We start from the raw sequence: 19,530 nt of genomic DNA, 5'->3' as shown, positions 1-19,530 counted from the left end.
TAACCCCTTCCCGCCATGACATTTTTCAAGCTCTACCTGTATTATTTACAGAGATGTCATCAGCTGAAAACACAATCAGGACTGGTATATGTACAGTATGTGCAAATGTTCCTAAACCAGACTGTGTTTTCAACTGATGATCTCTCTGGATCTCATAAGAATCTCATCTTTTATACGACACAGTCCTATGTTTTAATACTCGAGATATAACTTTTTGAAGTGGCGCCCCCAGCCTCAGCTTCCTTGTACTACACAAAAGCCCATACTCCTGTACTTGAGTGAGAAATTGGTAACAAAGTTCATCTGATAGAGAAATAAAGACATACAAGAGTTTGCAAAAAGGAGCCAAAATTAATCACACAAATGCTTCCAGAAAATCTAAAGTTGTTTGAAGCCTTATGCTAGGTCCACACTAGGTTCCCCAGACTCGAAGAACGGAATCCTAATCCACTTAAAAAGCGGTTACCCCCAGACTATAATGAGGTCCACTGGGTTCTGTCCAAAAGATGCAGATTGAAAAGTCCTGCTTGAAGGTGTGAACCTAGCCTTAGATTCTTTTCAAATAATTTATTAAATAAATATATATAGAACTCAAATTGATCTAATCATTCAACTTGAAAAAAAAAGTAAGAAAAATAAAAAATAAGCAATATCTTCATACCCAATGACTTGCAATGATCTCGGCACAATAGTTTAATAGGGTGGCGGCATTGAGTTCTTCTGCTGTCTGGTAGAAACGGATACAGTTCCTCACATTCACTAGTGACATGACACCCTTTTCACACCTGCCACAGAGAAAAAAATTTTTGTGACCCAAAAAGCAGAGGTTATCATAGTTACACTCCAAGAAAGGAAGAAAATCACTTTACCATTGTCCACCCCAGATGCTGACATAATATCACGATACAAACTTACTATGCAAAAAGCAACATCATTTATTATTACCATAGCAGGTTCCTGATTATTGTACATAAATGTTGTCTGGGGAAAAACTAGGGAGCCAACATAAAGATAAAGAAAATAACACTTGACGGAAGAATTTACCTTTCTCTCAGAAGCTGAAGCTGAAATCTGTTTGCAAGCTTCATCAATTCCGTTAAGTAAACATCATCCTCCCGCAAGTCCAGCTCATCAGTATAGATCCAGCGAAGCATTGCCATGGTCACCTCTGGGTTAGAATCTGAGGACAGATCCAGGATTTTAGAAAGTTGTTTTTTTTTTCAATTGAAAACATCAGAGAGAAGCAAAATCAATTTCCAGCAGTAGTGATAAAGACTGGATAGAAGAGGCTAACTCAGTTTTCACTGGCAATACATGAATCAGCAGAAGACCAACTCTTTATGATGTCCATTTGGCCTAAGGGCTCGTTCACATCTGCGTTGTGAACTCCGTTCTGCAGGTTTCCGTTTCCTGCCTAAAACAGAGGCAGGAGACGGAAACCTGCAGGAGTCTCTCTCACCCATTCATTTGAATGGGTGAGAGAGATGTCCGGCCGTGAGCGGCAGTGAGCGTTTTGCGCTCTCCGCCGCGAAACCGGGTTTTATAATCCGGACACAGAGTCGGACATGCAGTACTCTGTGTCCGGATAATAAAATCCGGTTTCGCGGCGGAGAGCATAAAACGCTCACCGCCGCTCACGGCTGGACCCGGTCTGAGCTTTCCGACTTCTGGCATGAAGAAGACGGAAAGCACAGAACGGAAAGGTGAACGCTAGTGTGAACCTAGCGTAAAAGAGCATATGGACAGGAGTTTTCTCATAAAGACAGCCCCCGTAATTTCTCCATCCCTTTATAACTATGTGATATTTAGGCATAATATTTTGTGATCCTTTCAAAATATATATTTATTTGGCATCAAAATACTGTAGATTTGATATAAAAAATGGTATGCTAGATAGCAACGACTGGAAAGAATCTTGGAGATGACATTGTTATTATTGAGTTTAATGTATAAACATACACATGGGCCACTTGCCGTGCATTTGGAGCTCTGCGAAAATGATAAGGATATAATTCATCAGCACAGATTTTTGCCTCTTTAGGCATTCTAGGTCAGACATTCATTTTACGTTGTTAGGGCCCCTTTACACGGAGTTTACGCTCCGCTCATTCAGACATGTATACATGAGCACTTCAAAACACATCCCATTCGCTTCAATGGGAGCGCGCGTAAAGCCGGCTTTACACGCGCTCCCATTGAAGCGAATGGGATGTGTTTTAAAGCGCTTGGGTATACGTGTTTGAATGAGTGGAGCGTAAACTCCGTGTGAAGGGGCCCTTAGAAAGTAGAAACACGGCTAGGAGCTTATTCACACAATAGGGTTTCACAACCGCTTGCTATCCATTTTTTTTTTCACAGATAGTACATCGGCCCACTGAAGTCAATAGGTCTATTCACACGAGTGTTTTTTCTGTTTTTGGATTTGTTTTTTGGAATGAATAATAGAACAGATAATTTTTCTCAGCCCATGTTCCCTCAAAAGACTCAAGCCTATGAGTGATCTGTGAAAGCAGATTACCTAGAGAGGTTTACTGGCTGTGAAATATGTACTCTTTCATGTCTGAGTATACAGCCGGCTCATTTGAACAAACTCTAAACCAAATGTAGTGTTGTAGAGTGTAACTTAAGAGTTTCCTCACCTGATAAGTTTAGTTCCTCTGTAGTTGCCAAATTGGCCAGACTCCAGGCCTCACTTCTTGCAGCCAACACAAACTTGTGTGCATTGATGTTCTGGTCTCCAACTTTTATCTTAAGATCACTGAGGCACAGAAATAAAGCAAAAGACCTGCTCATCATTTCTTCAGTCAGATGAATTACATAGTATATTCAGTTGCTAAAGAAATTCTCCCTCCACACTAAAAGGAGTTGTTCATTACAGACTTACCCCCTATCCACAGGTGATCCATTCACTTCTATGGGACCGCTGGGACTGTAATCTCTGGCAGCCCCATAAAAGTGAATGGAGCACCAGTCATACATGCACACCAGTGCTCCACTCACAAAGAGGCCTTAGGGAAGGTGTCAGCAACCTTCAGAACTCCAACTACTGTGAAACTACAACTTCCAACATACTCTATTCACTTCCATAGGAGTAAGCATGCATGCTGGGAATTGTAGTTTTACAACAGCTGGCGTGCCGAAGGTTGCCTACCCTTGCCAACCCCTTTAATGACAGTATAGTAGCAGGATATAATTATATTTCTAGCTGGTTACGCTGGGGTTTTACTACTTATTTTCATGTTGGCATGCTACTAACGATAAGACTAAAGTACAGAACTATCTGACTAAGATCATACCAGTTTGGAGACACCAAAAACGGAAATTCAACCCTCTTAAAAAGTGGGTACCCACTGACGCCATAGACTACAATGGGGTTTGCAGGGTTTCCATCCGAAAAATGTGGAGTGCTTGCAGGACTTTTCTCTCCACACGTTTTCAAGCGGATATGGGGACGGAATACCCGAAAGAAAACAAAGTGCTGGTGTGAACCCAGCCTGAGCTATTACTTCATCATAAAGTTTTAATTTCATACTCCACTAAGGGCAAAACTATTTGTTATCTGTTATCAACAGATGTCAAAGTAATGCTACTAGGCAGATGAAGACAAGGGAAGCAGAACTATGAAAGATGACTACAATGTGGCTGCGCTATAGACAATCAGCAATAATATAAAATACACTTATTAACCCCTTTGTATGCTTTACACATTAGTTAAGACTGTCTGAACCAAAAGCTTGTTTCTAAGTACTATGTTTTCCAATATCCCAGGTTTATAATATGATTCCAATCATACTGCAAAGAATGAAAGGTCATGCTGGGACTTATGATAGTCTGCAGTGAAAAATACAGGGCTTGACACAAATGGCAGGAATGTGCCCAGTTACATAGCAGGAAATCTGACCAATGCAGAAATCGGGAGACCCCAGAAACTGCAGTCACTGCAGGGAAATGAGCTTTTCACTCACATCCTCTGATAACAGATCCTTTCCCGGAATTACACACAGGAACTAACTTAGCAATAAATGCATAGTTATACGAGTTAGTAGACTCTGCAAAACATGCGGATATATTCAAACTAAAGGACTTAGTCACATTGTCAGTTCCAATGAAGATAAAGGAACACACTGCATTAAAGTTGTGCAAGACTACAAAGGTCATATCATAGCTGGCACCTGAAAAGCAATACATGTATCTATATGAACAATGTTTACATATAGCCAAGATCTCATACCTCAAATATGGCCAGATTTCTACATTGGTTTTAGTTCTCGTACATTATGGATGTCATGAAAATTATCAAGAGACAACTTTATGGTTTGTTTCTTAGGGCACACAAATAGCTCAGGTTTATTCATAGGAAACTTTGAGCTGCATCTCTGGTAAAGGCACATGAATTGCGGACTGGGAAATGTCAGGTCTGATCAAACTTTCTTGATGATTTCATATGCAATGGAAGTCAAAATGCTGTGACGGATCCATTGTGACCCAGATGCAACCAATGACCTCACTGAGTACTAATATGGCTCTTGCACTTCTGTTCCTTACAGCAATAATATTGTGGTGGGGCACACTTATAAAAAGTACAGGGCTGCATGAGAAACCAGCTATTTTTAAAATCTGAAAAAAAGTTGAAAAATAAGATATTGCTTTTGCAACAGACAGCATGTGATATTTTCATTGCAAATTATGGGTTTCATATGTACATACATATGTAACAGAGTAAACCAAACTTCTGCAATTGGCTAATCTGCTGCAGCGTGATATTTCATCACAGACGACAAAAAATAATGAAAATTCCTTGGAAAAATATTTTGCAATGCCTGCTTTTTTTCGGTTGTTTTCTGTGAAAAGACTTCACGCTGCAGCAGTTTAACCAACATGCAGAAGTATGCTTTATCTCTGCTGCATCTGTATGAGTATCTGTGAGCACACACCGCTCAGTACCAGAACCCTATCAAAATGACTGAGGTTTTGTGAAATGACAGTGGCCCTTTGTCCAGCGGTATGTAAATCGTGCTTAACCCTTCCCGCCACAGCAAGTTTTTGACTTACTGACAGCGCTCCATTTGTCAAATGTGACATGTAGTGACTTTAGAACACTTTAACTCAAAGATTTTGAGACCGTTTTTTCATGACACATTGTTCTTCCGGTAATTTGTAAATTTTGGATGATATGTTTTATGTTTAATTATGAAAAAATGTGAAATTTGGTAACATTTTTTTTTATAAAATATGCAATTTAAAAAGTCTGAAATTATCTGTTTTTCAATAAAGATAGTCATACCAACCAAATTAGTTCACAAACATTCCAAAAAACGTCACCAACTTTCAAGAACATTTCCATAACCCATTTTTCAAGGGACTAATTTAGGTCTGAAAGTCCTCTGTATTAGAAACTCATTTAAATAAGTTAAAACAAGATATAAAAATTATCATCTTAACTTTTTAAGCTTTTCACAGAAATTAAACCAAAATGGAGGTGAAATTTACACATTTAAATTTTTTTTTTGCTAATAATTCATTCAGCCCAATAATTTACACATTCACATGGGGTTAAAGGAGAAAATTTATCCCACAATATGTTATGCAAGTTCTCCCAACTACTGAGGTACCCCACATGTGGATGTAAACTGACATATGGGCACACAGCAGGATGCAGAATTAAAAAAATAAAAAAGTGGCATTGAGCTTTTGAAGGACAGATTCGGCTACAATTAGTTTCCATTTCCCATTTGGAGAGCACCTGAGGTGCCAGAACAGTGGGAACCCCCAAATTGTGACCTCCTTTTGGAAACTAGACCCTTCAAGGAACTCATCAATAGGTATAGTGCATATTTGACCTTACAGGTATTTCACAAAATCGTACTGTGAAAATGTTAAATTAAATTCTTATATATACAATGTAGAATTAACCCCTAATTTTTGATAAGAAAATGCACCCCACAATTTAGGCAATTTCTCCCAACGATAGAAATGCCCAACATGTGATGTGGATGTAAATTTATGTATTGGCACACAGCAGGGAAGGAACACAAACTTTTCAGAGGGCAGATTTTACTGAAATTGGTTTCAGGTGCCATGTAGCATTTGCAGAGCCCCTGACGTAACAGCACAATAGAAACCCAATAAATTAACCCATTTTGTAAACTAGACCTCTCAAGAAGTTTATTAAGTATAAATAAGGGAACAGTCAAGATTTTTCACCCACAACTGTTTTAATCTACTACCAATAGGATGTGAAAATGAATACACATGTCAGGCTATGCAGACTATTCAATATGCATGCTCACTATCAGAACCGGGGACACTGAGCAGAACACGGGCTGACACATAGGCCATTGGCACCCCCTAAACACACTATGTGCAAAAAGAGGCAACAAACAGGGCCACCAAATACAGAGAAAAACCCTTAGATGTCACAGATATGTTTGACCAGGTGTTAACACCCACAATCAGAGCTCAGTTCTATATAACACAACTGAAAATGTCTGAGTGCACACCATGCTTCTGCCACAGTAGTACGGTAGAATTCAGGAAACCAATCTCAACTGTGCAGTATTACTACAGACCTTCACCAAGCCCAACTCTTTGCATTACTTAACAGGCACTGCTCCACCGATTGTAACCCCCCACCATGCCTAACAGTTACTTTTGGTACCTCATATTCTATTTAGGGTCTGTGCTGTTAGATGAGCAGTGTCAGGCAGGAGCAGGGGTGTGTTTCTGAGCCCTGCACTGTCCACGTCTGATTGAAGTTCCACCATGCCTGTTCCTACTAGACACTGCCCAGTGCACAGTACTGACAGTACACACCCTAAGTAACATATAAATCATCAAATCTAATTGCACCGATTTCATTTTGTACATAAATTTTTGGGGCACACTATTGGGCGCAAAATGATAGTACCCCTTGAGAAATTGCTTGAGGGGTACAGTTCCTAAAATGGGGTCACTTTTGTGAGGTTTCCATTGTACTGGTACTTTAGGGGCTCTGCAAATGTGACATGGCACTCAAAAACTATTCCAGTAAAATCTGTCCTCTGACCGCCAATTAGCGCTCTTTCCATCCTGAGCCCTGCCATGTACCCATACAACATTTTACAAGTGTATTTTACACATTCCAATGTTAGTAAAATCTAAGAAACAGGTGTGGGGTCAAAATGCTCATTATACCTCTTGATAAATTCCATGAGGGGCGTAGTTTCCAAAATGAGGTTACTTTGGGGGGTTTCCACTTTACCTCTACTTTAGGGGGCTCAGTGAAAGAGACATGGCACTTGAAAACTATTCCAGCAAAATTTTCAAATGTGAAGAAATAGCAGTTTACTTCCACATGTGGGTTATTTCTTTGTCCAGGAGAAATTGCATAACAAACTGTGACATGCATTTTCTCTTTAACTCTTTCTCAATCTGTTACTTTAAGAGCCAAGTGAACATATTATTAAAGAAAAACTGAAATGTCTAAATTTCACCACCATACTGTTTTAATTCCACTGAAATGTTTAATTCCCATGAAAGGGTTAACAAACTTCCCAAATGCAGTTTTGTATTGTTTGAAGGGTGCAGGTTTTAAAATGGGGTGCTATATGGGGGTTTCTAATACATAGGCCTTTATAATCCCCTAGTAATTGAGTTTGAGAAATTTTCTTTGTAAATTTGGAAAACTGCAGTTACATGTGTAAGCCTTCTAACGTCCAAAATAAATTAATATTAATGTATTTCGTTGGTATGACTGTCTGAAAAACAGAACATTTTGAAGATTGTGATTTTTTCTAAATTTCCTGCATTTTTAGGAGGAAAACAATTACAATTAGCATAGGAATACGTCAGATACATGGCTCAGTGCAGATCGTACACATGTTTCAGTGTGCTACATGGCATCTACACTATTTATATTTTATATAAATGCTCTTAAGTCACTGCTATGGGGCATGAACACTAGAAAAAGCTAGCACATATAGCACCTGCAGTACTAAAATGACAAAATCGTGGCACATTCCATGGTGCTGTTACTGACTAAGCCAGCTCTCTACGACTCCACGCTCTATCCAGGGACATGTTCAGTGAACACAATCATACTATTGGGAACAGCCGTTGTCAACAGTATAAGGCCATGTCACCAGAGCAACATCAGCAACATCTTGCTGCTCCAAGTGTCTTCTGGAAGTAAAACTCCTTGCCAGCTGTGACGTCCTGGATCCCTTCCCCTCAAGTCGCTGATTGGCCTCAAATGTTACGTGACCGGTGAAGGCAATCAGTGACCTCAACGGCATCAGTAAGTGAACCAGGGACATCATAGGCAGTGATGTCACGTGTCCTTAGTCACGTCACATGCAGCAGGGATTTGTGCCAGAAGACAACAATCGATTGGCAGGTCAGGACCGTGCTGGGAAGCACCGTGAAACGAGAGTATGATTTCTTTTTTTTCCCTCTTCCCCTGGCCTATTTAAGTGTCAAACTTTTCATGTAAGGAGTTAAATTAATTATTTCCTGATTGGAGATTGAAGAAAAACTTCAAGGAAGTTATGAAAAAACACTCTCTGGACTGGACTCACATCTGCATTGAAGTCTCTGTAGGAGACATTGCTGAAGATTCTGCCTAAAATCGGCAGAGAGAAGAGTCCTGCAAGGAGGATTTTTCTCTCCGCAGGTTTCAGAATAAAACTGGTGGAAACACAACAGACCCCTATATACTCTATGGGGGTCTGCAGGTTTCCACATGTGACTGCTATGTAAGTGGACAGGCTCTCCGTCTTTCCCCATGCAGACCCAAACGCCAGTGTGAACCTAGGGTTACTTATCTACCAAAGTCACGCTGCTCATGATGAAATAGGAAAGAGACAATATAGAAAAAGAAATATCCCCCATCTGACCTGTATTGCTCTTGCTGGTATAACTGAGCAACGATTGCCAGGAGACGGCTGATGAAGGAGTCGTCGGAAACCTCTTTGTTTGTCTGGGCTGCTAATAAGGTACATTTCTTCTCTGTTTCTGCCAGTTTCTGCTGCAGTTTGACATATTCCTGGCGTAGAAGCGCCAAGTGCTTCTGCAATTTGCCCACTTCCTCTTTAACAGAAAACAAAATTTAAAACAAAAATATATTTATCACATGAAATTAAACCAAAAACATAATTGAACATTTATTATAAAGCTTTATTGTACAGGTCATATAAAACACACAAATGATGTACAGTGAAATTCTATTAACAGGGCCTGAAGATCCCAACTGTGAGAAGAAAGTGCATAAATAAATAACTAAAGTGGAGGCCCAATTCCTTTTTATTGATCTCTCTCTCTTGGAACAACTTTCCTGATAAGTTAAGTCTGATATCTGAGACCTCCCCTCGTCAGCCTTAGACCATGACACTGATGGGAATGAAGTTTGTTTCATAGCACCCATGTGATAGAAGTGAATGGGTGCAAGGCTGTAACTACATTGCACGGCTGCTACGAAACAGAGCGTGTCAACAGTAAAGAGGCAGGGATGTTTTAATACATTTGTGGGCCCATTGCAAAAGTTTTATAAGAGGGACTCCTCCGTCACAACCGCTAAGGCTTACCTGACCTGCACAAATTATGTCCCTCAGTGCCCACACACACAGTATATGGTCCCTTAGTGGCCCACACACATTAATCTGTCCCCCTCCAGGTTGCCCCCACAGTCTCATGTCCCACATAGTATATATCAAAGAAAAAAAAAACAACAAAAAAAACTAATACTCACCCTACCCTGGTCCCAGAGACTTCAGGGAGCAACAGGCGTAATATAAGTGACATCACTACATCGTGTCTAATGCTCCCAAGACACTTGAGGGGCAGTGAGCGGACCGCATTAATGAAAAAGAGTTGAACAACTCTTAAAAATGAATACACGTGGCTGAATTTTTAGAAGTTAAAAGAAAAATTCATGAATTTAAAAGCAGAATTTTTCCGCTTTACCAAATTCGCTGTTCAATCTACTGAAGAATATTCAAATCCACGCAGGTGATTTTTTTTTTTTTCTGCCTCCCATTCATTTCTATAGGAGTCCTCAGGCAGAATTCGCCTGAATACTGAGCATGACACTTGAAACAAAATCAGCCTCTACCTCCTATTGAAATAAAATGAGCGTGCTTTCGTGTGGCACTTGGAGCTCCGTTTAAACATGGCTGCACTCAGCTGACAAACGTTTGGTTGTTTGTCCACTGATCTCGTCTTTTATGCAAGAGGATTTTATGTACTAACAATTTTTCAATAAAGTACAGTTTGCATCAGGCATTGTGACAGACCCTTGAAATGAAATGTAACAGACTTATAATATTAAGCGTGCTGTCATAGTCAGGCATTAGCCCATACTGTCACACCGAATCCAAAGAACATATGTAGAAGCAAATTTAGCCTGCTGACTGAAATGAAATATCTCTAAGCTAAAAGCAAGATCCAGGGATCGTAGATAACTATTAATGCAATTTTCTGACATTTCTCTATGACATCATTCAGTCACTGTAAAGAGAACCTGTCAAGATAAACTGGGACACTAAACCTCCCAAAGGTCCTTATGGACTGTGTGTTTGGTTACCACTGTCACTATGGTGTTAGCCAGCTAGGATGCTAGATGCTGAAGGTAGACCTACCACTGTGGGCGGACCTATTTACCTATTTATTTAGGCAGCTATTCTGCAGTATCCTTGCACTAAGAATTTGTATGAGTCCCCTGATGAATGGCACATAACAGCTCCAGGAAACGCGTAGGGACTAGGGACAAATAGGGCCGTCAACCAGGGAAAGCTTGGGACTGCCCTTGTTAGGGCGGGAGTCTATGGGAGCCAGGGCCCGGTCAGGGTGTAAGTAGGGTGTATTCCTTACCACCTGGCGTTTTCTCTGTGTATCAACTGACTCCTGCTGACACTCTGGTAAGACTGTTCCACTTTTTTTACCTATGTGTAACTTTCTATTGCAAGGGTTATCCTATGTTTAAACAATCTTGAATATAGGTCAATTGCCCGTAAATGATATCCTTCTGTCATATATACAACTATAGTGACTGCACTTTGTTTGTTTGTTTTTTTACATAGAACAATTTTTTAAAAATAATAATAAATGTTATGTTTTAATGTGGCATCAGTGCTAAAATATGTATTGACTATTATGTTGCTATTAGTGCACTCCTTGTAAAGCAAGGCTCTGTATCTATTTGTGCTCGTACATTTTTGCTGGTTTTTTTTCTTCCAATTCGACCTGACAAGTTCTCTTTAGCATCTCGTAACAATACACAATTTGTGGGCTTGTCACTGAATATTCAAGAAAAGCAGCTAATAATTGGTTAACCAAAGAACATCCCAGGTGAAGATTGACCAAGGTCTGTGCATTCAGTTGTGACCTTAGGATCACCTTAACAATAAGCTGCTGACTGTGTGTTTGTAGCAGGGAGGTATTACTAGTGACATGAGTATGTGTTACTATTGTAAGGAATAGTAACACATGGATTTAAGATTTAATTTATGGAGAAGCCTGCACAATAGGTATTAACAGGTATTAAACCTGTGCTAGGAAAAACATGAAAATTTTCTTTGAACATAAGGAGACACACGAATATCCAGTATTATAACACAGTATCATACTGTATATGCCATCACATATAGACCTGTAGTAACTTTCTAATACTGATGATATTTATAGAACGGGCTTTTGGAAGTTCAATCTTTCTGCAATCTATGTCCTGCCATCCTTGGTTTATTACGACACCTTTACTACTGTTGACAGCTTACTACTAAAAATAAGAAGGCGACGCCAGTGATCTACACTAGCGATAACCTGCAGAATATTCTACTTGCTGGATGTGCTACATATAGATCATAGCGTGTTGTGTCATGTATTCCTGTTGTAATATAGACTATAGCAGCAGTGCCATGGCTCAAAATATTCCTATGGACTGGAGCTGTGCTGTTATGTGATGTATTCCTATGCACTATAGCAGCAGTGCCATGGCTCAAAATATTCCTATGGACTGGAGCTGTGCTGTTATGTGATGTATTCCTATGGACTATAGCAGTAGTGCTAGGGCTCAATACATTCCTATGGACTGGAGCGGGGCTGTTGCGTGATGTATTCCTATGGACTATAGCAGTAGTGCTAGGGCTCAATACATTCCTATGGACTGGAGCGGGGCTGTTGCGTGATGTATTCCTATGGACTATAGCAGTAGTGCTAGGGCTCAATACATTCCTATGGACTGGAGCGGGGCTGTTGTGTGATGGATTCCTATGGACTATAACAGCAGTGCCATGGCTCAATATATTTCTTGAGCGGTGCTGTTGTGCACAGTCCAATATATCCGGCAGCAATGGCACCAACACTGTTGTGTCACAGCTTACTGTGTCCCTATAGATTGGGTAGTGCCATAGTTGAGTATTACTATGGGCTATAGGGGAGATATACTGCCTATACCACAGGTCAGTATATGGTTCAGTGTATTCCTATAGTGTACAGTTGTCCTGGCACAGCTCAGAGTATTCCTATGTATGCAGCCTCAGTCACACCCACACAGTGGCAGCACCTACACAAGTGTCCAGCACACTACAGAGACCACTACAGCCCCTCACATCTCCTTAGCCACTGACAGCCTGTAGCAGACATGCAGTACACACCTAGACTTCCGCCCCCTGCTGTCAGCCGCTGCAGGGTCCCGTCCCCCAGTGACCTGCCTCCAACCCGCATTCCTAAAGCCCCCTGAGCCTACCCCAGGGCCACTTCTTTACCTTCCGCCATGATGGATCCGCCCGGCTGATATCGCGAGAAGAGCGGGTAGATGGGAAGTAACACGGGCAGGCGGGGTGAGGTAGATCCCGGGGGATGTGAGAGAAAGGAAACCCATTGACTCATTCGCTGCCTTTGTGTTTACGACATCTCGAGAAAAGGAGATTGGCGCCATCTATTGGAGGAATGGAGGAAAACCCACAGTCCCTTACAATCAGGAGGAAATCCCTCAGCGCACTGCGTGATACTGGAAGGAGTGTGCTCATTTTTCTCCACATTAATTGGTAATAATTTCCGATTAGGTCAAATTAACTAGATTTTTTTTAATTAATAAAAATAAATTAGTGGCTAATGCTATGTGTATCATACCTAAAATACCAGAATAACGTGGGCAGAGTTTATATATACTCTTCAGGAGGGGCAGTTCCTGTTCTTGAGGCAAGTCCCTCTTTTTTATACTGGAAATAGATGGTGGATTAATACATTTAAAAGGATTATCCAGGAAATGCAGTTTTTTCCTGGGGGCTGTGTGTATGTATGTGTATATACATACCTCCCAACTTTTGAAGAACCCGAAAGAGGGACAAAATGTGCGGCGCGCATAGCGCGCCGTGGCAAATTTAGCCCCACCCACTTTTGTGTTGACTCCGCCCATTCTCATTAATTTGTCATGTGCCCGCACACAGTATAATCCTCCTACAGTCACCCGTAAATTATATGTCCCCCCTCCATCTCTGCCCCCAGTTTCATATACACCCTTCATCTGCCCCCAGTTTCATGTCCCCCTCCATCTCTGCCCCCAGTTTCATATACACCCTTTCTCTGCCCCCCGTTTCATGTCCCCCCCTCCATCTCTGCCCCCAGTTTCATGTTCCCCCTCCATCTCTGCCCCCAGTTTCATGTCCCCTCCATCTCTGTCCCCAGATTCATGTCCCCCCTCCATCTCTGCCTCCAGATTCATGTCCTCTCCATCTCTTCCCCCAGATTCATGTCCCCTCCATCTCTTCCCCCAGATTCATGTCCCCTCCATCTCTTCCCTCCGAAGCACTACTGTGCAGGCTCACTCGCGAGTGAGCCTGCGTAGTAGCGCTTCGGAGGGAAGCGCTACTACGCAGGCGTGGGATTTAAAGAGAAGAAGCCGGAAGACACGGAACCAGAAGCCGTCGCTCCAAGAAGACAGAAGAGGCAGGCGTGTCTGAAGCTGACGTCGCATCGTTTATCCCCGCCCATCGTGCACGATAGGTAAGTTTTACATATATGTTTTAACTAGCTGGTACCCGCGACTTCGTCTGCGGTGATTGTTGCAGTGGGTATATACAGGCGCGGGGAAGGTTTTCGTACTGTGTATAAGGTATGGGATATGAAATGTAACTTTGTATCTTGTTTTTGCTTAAATTCAGAGAATACGAGAGACTTTTGTGTTGGATGTAATTTGTATTTGAGCTGCTATATATACGGTGTTGTGAGAAACTTTACATAGTGACTTTGGGACAGAAGTTTTTGAATTAACCCTTTCCCGCTGATGGCATTTTTTGATTTTCGTTTTTCATTCTTGACTCCCCTCCTTTTAAACCCCATAACTTTTTTATTTCTCCGCTCCCAGAGCCATATGAGGTCTTAATTTTTGCGGGACAAATTTTTCTTCATGATGCCACCATTATTTATTCTATATAATGTACTGGGAAGCAGGGGAAAAATTCAGAATGGGGTGGATGTGAAGAAAAAATGCATTTCTGCGACTTTCTTACGGGCTTTGGTTTTACGGCGTTCACTGTGCAACCAAAATGACATGTCCCCTGTATTTTGTGTTTCGTTACGATTCCGGGGATACCAAATTTATATGGTTTTATTTACATTTTGACCCCTTAAAAAAAATCCAAAACTGTTAAAATTTTTTTTTTTTTGAAAAGTCGCCATATTCCGACAGCCATAACTTTTTTATACGTGTGTGTACGGGGATGTATAGGGCGTCTTTTTTTGAGGGACCGGGTGTACTTTGTAGTTCTACCATTTTCGGGAAATGTTATTGCTTTGATCACTTTTTATTCAAATTTGTATCAGAATCAAAACAGTGAAAAAACGGCGGTTTGGCACTTTTGACCATTTTTCCCGCTACGGCGTTTACCGAATAGGAAAAATATTTGTATAGCTTTGTAGAGCGGGCGATTTCGGACACAGGGATAACTAACATGTTTGTGTTTCACAGTTTTTAACTACTTTTATATGTGTTCTAGGGAAAGGGGGGTGATTTGAATTTTTAATTCTTTTTATTATTTTTTTTACTTTTTTAAAAAAAATTTTTTTGCATTTATTAGGCCGCCTAGGGGTATTGACATGGGTGGGCGGTGTCGCGGATTGTCAGAGCGGTGGGGGTCGGCAAACATGACTGCTCCGGAGCGTTATAGAGCGCCTCCTGGAGTATCGTTAAGGTGAGGGGCAAAGTCGTAAAGTATATGTGATTGTGTGGGGTTAGGGGCTAAGCTGTAGAGGGTAATATGAATTTTGTGGCTTGCTATGGTCCAAAGTGTGTGAGATTGCAGAGATGGTGATATGAGTTTGGGTTTTGTGGAGGTCCTGGCACAAACGTATGTGCGCTATTGTGACGAAAAGTAGCCTATTGCGCAATCGGGTGTAGTGACTATGTTTGTGGAAAATTTCAGCCAAATCGGTCGAGCGGGTTTTGCGTGATTGAGGAACAAACATCCGAACATCCGAACATCCAAACTCACAAACCCACAAACTTTCACATTTATAATATTAATAGGATGCTTTTATTTAAAAACAGGACCGGGATTTAATGTAACATTTACGGTGCCTGAATAGCCTTTTTAAAGACTATTCACGCATATGTGGGGCTCTATTAGCATAATTTTGCTGATAGAGCCCCTTTAAGTTTTATAATTTGTGCATCAGTGCTTGAATGTTGTTAGGCTGGAAATGGGGAAAAAAAATGGTCTTGAAATGACGACACCATGGACAAATTCAAATTATTTTTTGAAAAAAAAAGTGTTATTGTCCAAAAGTAGTTTACAAAATATACATATATATATATATATATATATATATATATATATATATATATATATACACACACACACACGCAGTGGCATATTAAGTATTGAACATGTCACCAATTTTCTAAGTTAATATACTGTATTTGTAAAGGTGCTATTGACATGGATTTCCCACCAGATATCGGTAACAACTAGAGATGAGCGAACAGTGTTCTATCGAACTCATGTTCGATCGGATATTAGGCTGTTCGGCATGTTCGAATCGAATCGAACACCGCGTGGTAAAGTGCGCCATTACTCGATTCCCCTCCCACCTTCCCTGGCGCCTTTTTTGCTCCAATAACAGCGCAGGGTAGGTGGGACAGGAACTACGACACCGGTGACGTTGAAAAAAGTAGGCAAAACCCATTGGCTGCCGAAAACATGTGACCTCTAATTTAAAAGAACAGCGCCGCCCAGGTTCGCGTCATTCTGAGCTTGCAATTCACCGAGGACGGAGGTTTCCGTCCAGCTAGCTAGGGCTTAGATTCTGGGTAGGCAGGGACAGGCTAGGATAGGAAGGAGAAGACAACCAACAGCTCTTGTAAGAGCTAAATTCCAGGGAGAAGCTTGTCAGTGTAACGTGGCACTGACGGGCTCAATCGCCGCAACCCAGCTTTCCCAGGATCCTGAATGGAATACACTGTCAGTGTATTCCCGTATACCCGATATATACCCCGATACCCGTTCCAACGGTGTGCCCCCCCACCTTCACCCCAGAAATACCCTGCAAGTCCCCTAGCAATAGAATTGGGGCTATATACACCCACAATTTTTACTACTGGTATACAGTGCCATTGTCTGACTGGGAATTCAAAGAATATATTGGGAATACAAATACCCTCATTTCTTGCTACTGCCATATAGTGCCAGTGTCTGACTGGGAATTCAAAGAATATATTGGGGTTACGTGCACCCACAATTTTTACTACTGGTATACAGTGCCATTGTCTGACTGGGAATTCAAAGAATATATTGGGAATACAAATACCCTCATTTCTTGCTACTGCCATATAGTGCCAGTTTCTGACTGGTAATTCAAAGAATATATTGGGGTTACGTGCACCCACAATTTTTACTACTGGTATACAGTGCCATTGTCTGACTGGGAATTCAAAGAATATATTGGGAATACAAATACCCTCATTTCTTGCTACTGCCATATAGTGCCAGTGTCTGACTGGGAATTCAAAGAATATATTGGGGTTACGTGCACCCACAATTTTTACTACTGGTATACAGTGCCATTGTCTGACTGGGAATTCAAAGAATATATTGGGAATACAAATACCCTCATTTCTTGCTACTGCCATATAGTGCCAGTGTCTGACTGGGAATTCAAAGAATATATTGGGGTTACGTGCACCCACAATTTTTACTACTGGTATACAGTGCCATTGTCTGACTGGGAATTCAAAGAATATATTGGGAATACAAATACCCTCATTTCTTGCTACTGCCATATAGTGCCAGTGTCTGACTGGGAATTCAAAGAATATATTGGGGTTACGTGCACCCACAATTTTTACTACTGGTATACAGTGCCATTGTCTGACTGGGAATTCAAAGAATATATTGGGGTTATAAATACCCTCATTTCTTGCTACTGCCATATAGTGCCAGTTTCTGACTGGTAATTCAAAGAATATATTGGGGTTACGTGCACCCACAATTTTTACTACTGGTATACAGTGCCATTGTCTGACTGGGAATTCAAAGAGTATATTGGGAATACAAATACCCTCATTTCTTGCTACTGCCATATAGTGCCAGTTTCTGACTGGTAATTCAAAGAATATATTGGGGTTACGTGCACCCACAATTTTTACTACTGGTATACAGTGCCATTGTCTGACTGGGAATTCAAAGAATATATTGGGGTTATAAATACCCTCATTTCTTGCTACTGCCATATAGTGCCAGTTTCTGACTGGTAATTCAAAGAATATATTGGGGTTACGTGCACCCACAATTTTTACTACTGGTATACAGTGCCATTGTCTGACTGGGAATTCAAAGAGTATATTGGGAATACAAATACCCTCATTTCTTGCTACTGCCATATAGTGCCAGTTTCTGACTGGTAATTCAAAGAATATATTGGGGTTACGTGCACCCACAATTTTTACTACTGGTATACAGTGCCATTGTTTGACTGGGAATTCAAAGAGTATATTGGGAATACAAATACCCTCATTTCTTGCTACTGCCATATAGTGCCAGTTTCTGACTGGGAATTCAAAGAATATATTGGGGTTACGTGCACCCACAATTTTTACTACTGGTATACAGTGCCATTGTCTGACTGGGAATTCAAAGAGTATATTGGGAATACAAATACCCTCATTTCTTGCTACTGCCATATAGTGCCAGTTTCTGACTGGTAATTCAAAGAATATATTGGGGTTACGTGCACCCACAATTTTTACTACTGGTATACAGTGCCATTGTCTGACTGGGAATTCAAAGAATATATTGGGGTTATAAATACCCTCATTTCTTGCTACTGCCATATAGTGCCAGTTTCTGACTGGTAATTCAAAGAATATATTGGGGTTACGTGCACCCACAATTTTTACTACTGGTATACAGTGCCATTGTCTGACTGGGAATTCAAAGAGTATATTGGGAATACAAATACCCTCATTTCTTGCTACTGCCATATAGTGCCAGTTTCTGACTGGTAATTCAAAGAATATATTGGGGTTACGTGCACCCACAATTTTTACTACTGGTATACAGTGCCATTGTCTGACTGGGAATTCAAAGAATATATTGGGAATACAAATACCCTCATTTCTTGCTACTGCCATATAGTGCCAGTGTCTGACTGGGAATTCAAAGAATATATTGGGGTTACGTGCACCCACAATTTTTACTACTGGTATACAGTGCCATTGTCTGACTGGGAATTCAAAGAATATATTGGGGTTATAAATACCCTCATTTCTTGCTACTGCCATATAGTGCCAGTTTCTGACTGGTAATTCAAAGAATATATTGGGGTTACGTGCACCCACAATTTTTACTACTGGTATACAGTGCCATTGTCTGACTGGGAATTCAAAGAGTATATTGGGAATACAAATACCCTCATTTCTTGCTACTGCCATATAGTGCCAGTTTCTGACTGGTAATTCAAAGAATATATTGGGGTTACGTGCACCCACAATTTTTACTACTGGTATACAGTGCCATTGTCTGACTGGGAATTCAAAGAATATATTGGGGTTATAAATACCCTCATTTCTTGCTACTGCCATATAGTGCCAGTTTCTGACTGGTAATTCAAAGAATATATTGGGGTTACGTGCACCCACAATTTTTACTACTGGTATACAGTGCCATTGTCTGACTGGGAATTCAAAGAATATATTGGGGTTATAAATACCCTCATTTCTTGCTACTGCCATATAGTGCCAGTTTCTGACTGGTAATTCAAAGAATATATTGGGGTTACGTGCACCCACAATTTTTACTACTGGTATACAGTGCCATTGTCTGACTGGGAATTCAAAGAGTATATTGGGAATACAAATACCCTCATTTCTTGCTACTGCCATATAGTGCCAGTTTCTGACTGGTAATTCAAAGAATATATTGGGGTTACGTGCACCCACAATTTTTACTACTGGTATACAGTGCCATTGTTTGACTGGGAATTCAAAGAGTATATTGGGAATACAAATACCCTCATTTCTTGCTACTGCCATATAGTGCCAGTTTCTGACTGGGAATTCAA

At 40.8% G+C, this 19,530-nt stretch overlaps 1 protein-coding gene across 1 annotated transcript in view; it reads right to left on the bottom strand.

Moving 5' to 3' along the window:
• Positions 1-12,861, bottom strand: part of ANKFY1 (ankyrin repeat and FYVE domain containing 1) — a 36,670-nt gene extending 23,809 nt beyond the window's left edge. The window contains exons 1-5 of the mRNA XM_075264859.1: positions 12,738-12,861; positions 8,874-9,066; positions 2,640-2,758; positions 1,045-1,180; positions 662-785 (exon numbers count right to left, since the gene is read on the bottom strand). Coding sequence (XP_075120960.1) covers positions 662-785; positions 1,045-1,180; positions 2,640-2,758; positions 8,874-9,066; positions 12,738-12,861 — 696 coding nt within the window. The remainder of the gene's footprint in view (positions 1-661; positions 786-1,044; positions 1,181-2,639; positions 2,759-8,873; positions 9,067-12,737) is intronic.
• Between the last annotated feature and the right edge of the window lie 6,669 nt (positions 12,862-19,530).

Source organism: Leptodactylus fuscus, chromosome 2, assembly GCF_031893055.1.
Source record: "Leptodactylus fuscus isolate aLepFus1 chromosome 2, aLepFus1.hap2, whole genome shotgun sequence".
NCBI classification, from domain to species: Eukaryota; Metazoa; Chordata; class Amphibia; order Anura; family Leptodactylidae; genus Leptodactylus; species Leptodactylus fuscus.
Note: the sequence above shows the minus strand (reverse complement) of the source record. Positions and strands in the feature narration are given on the sequence as shown.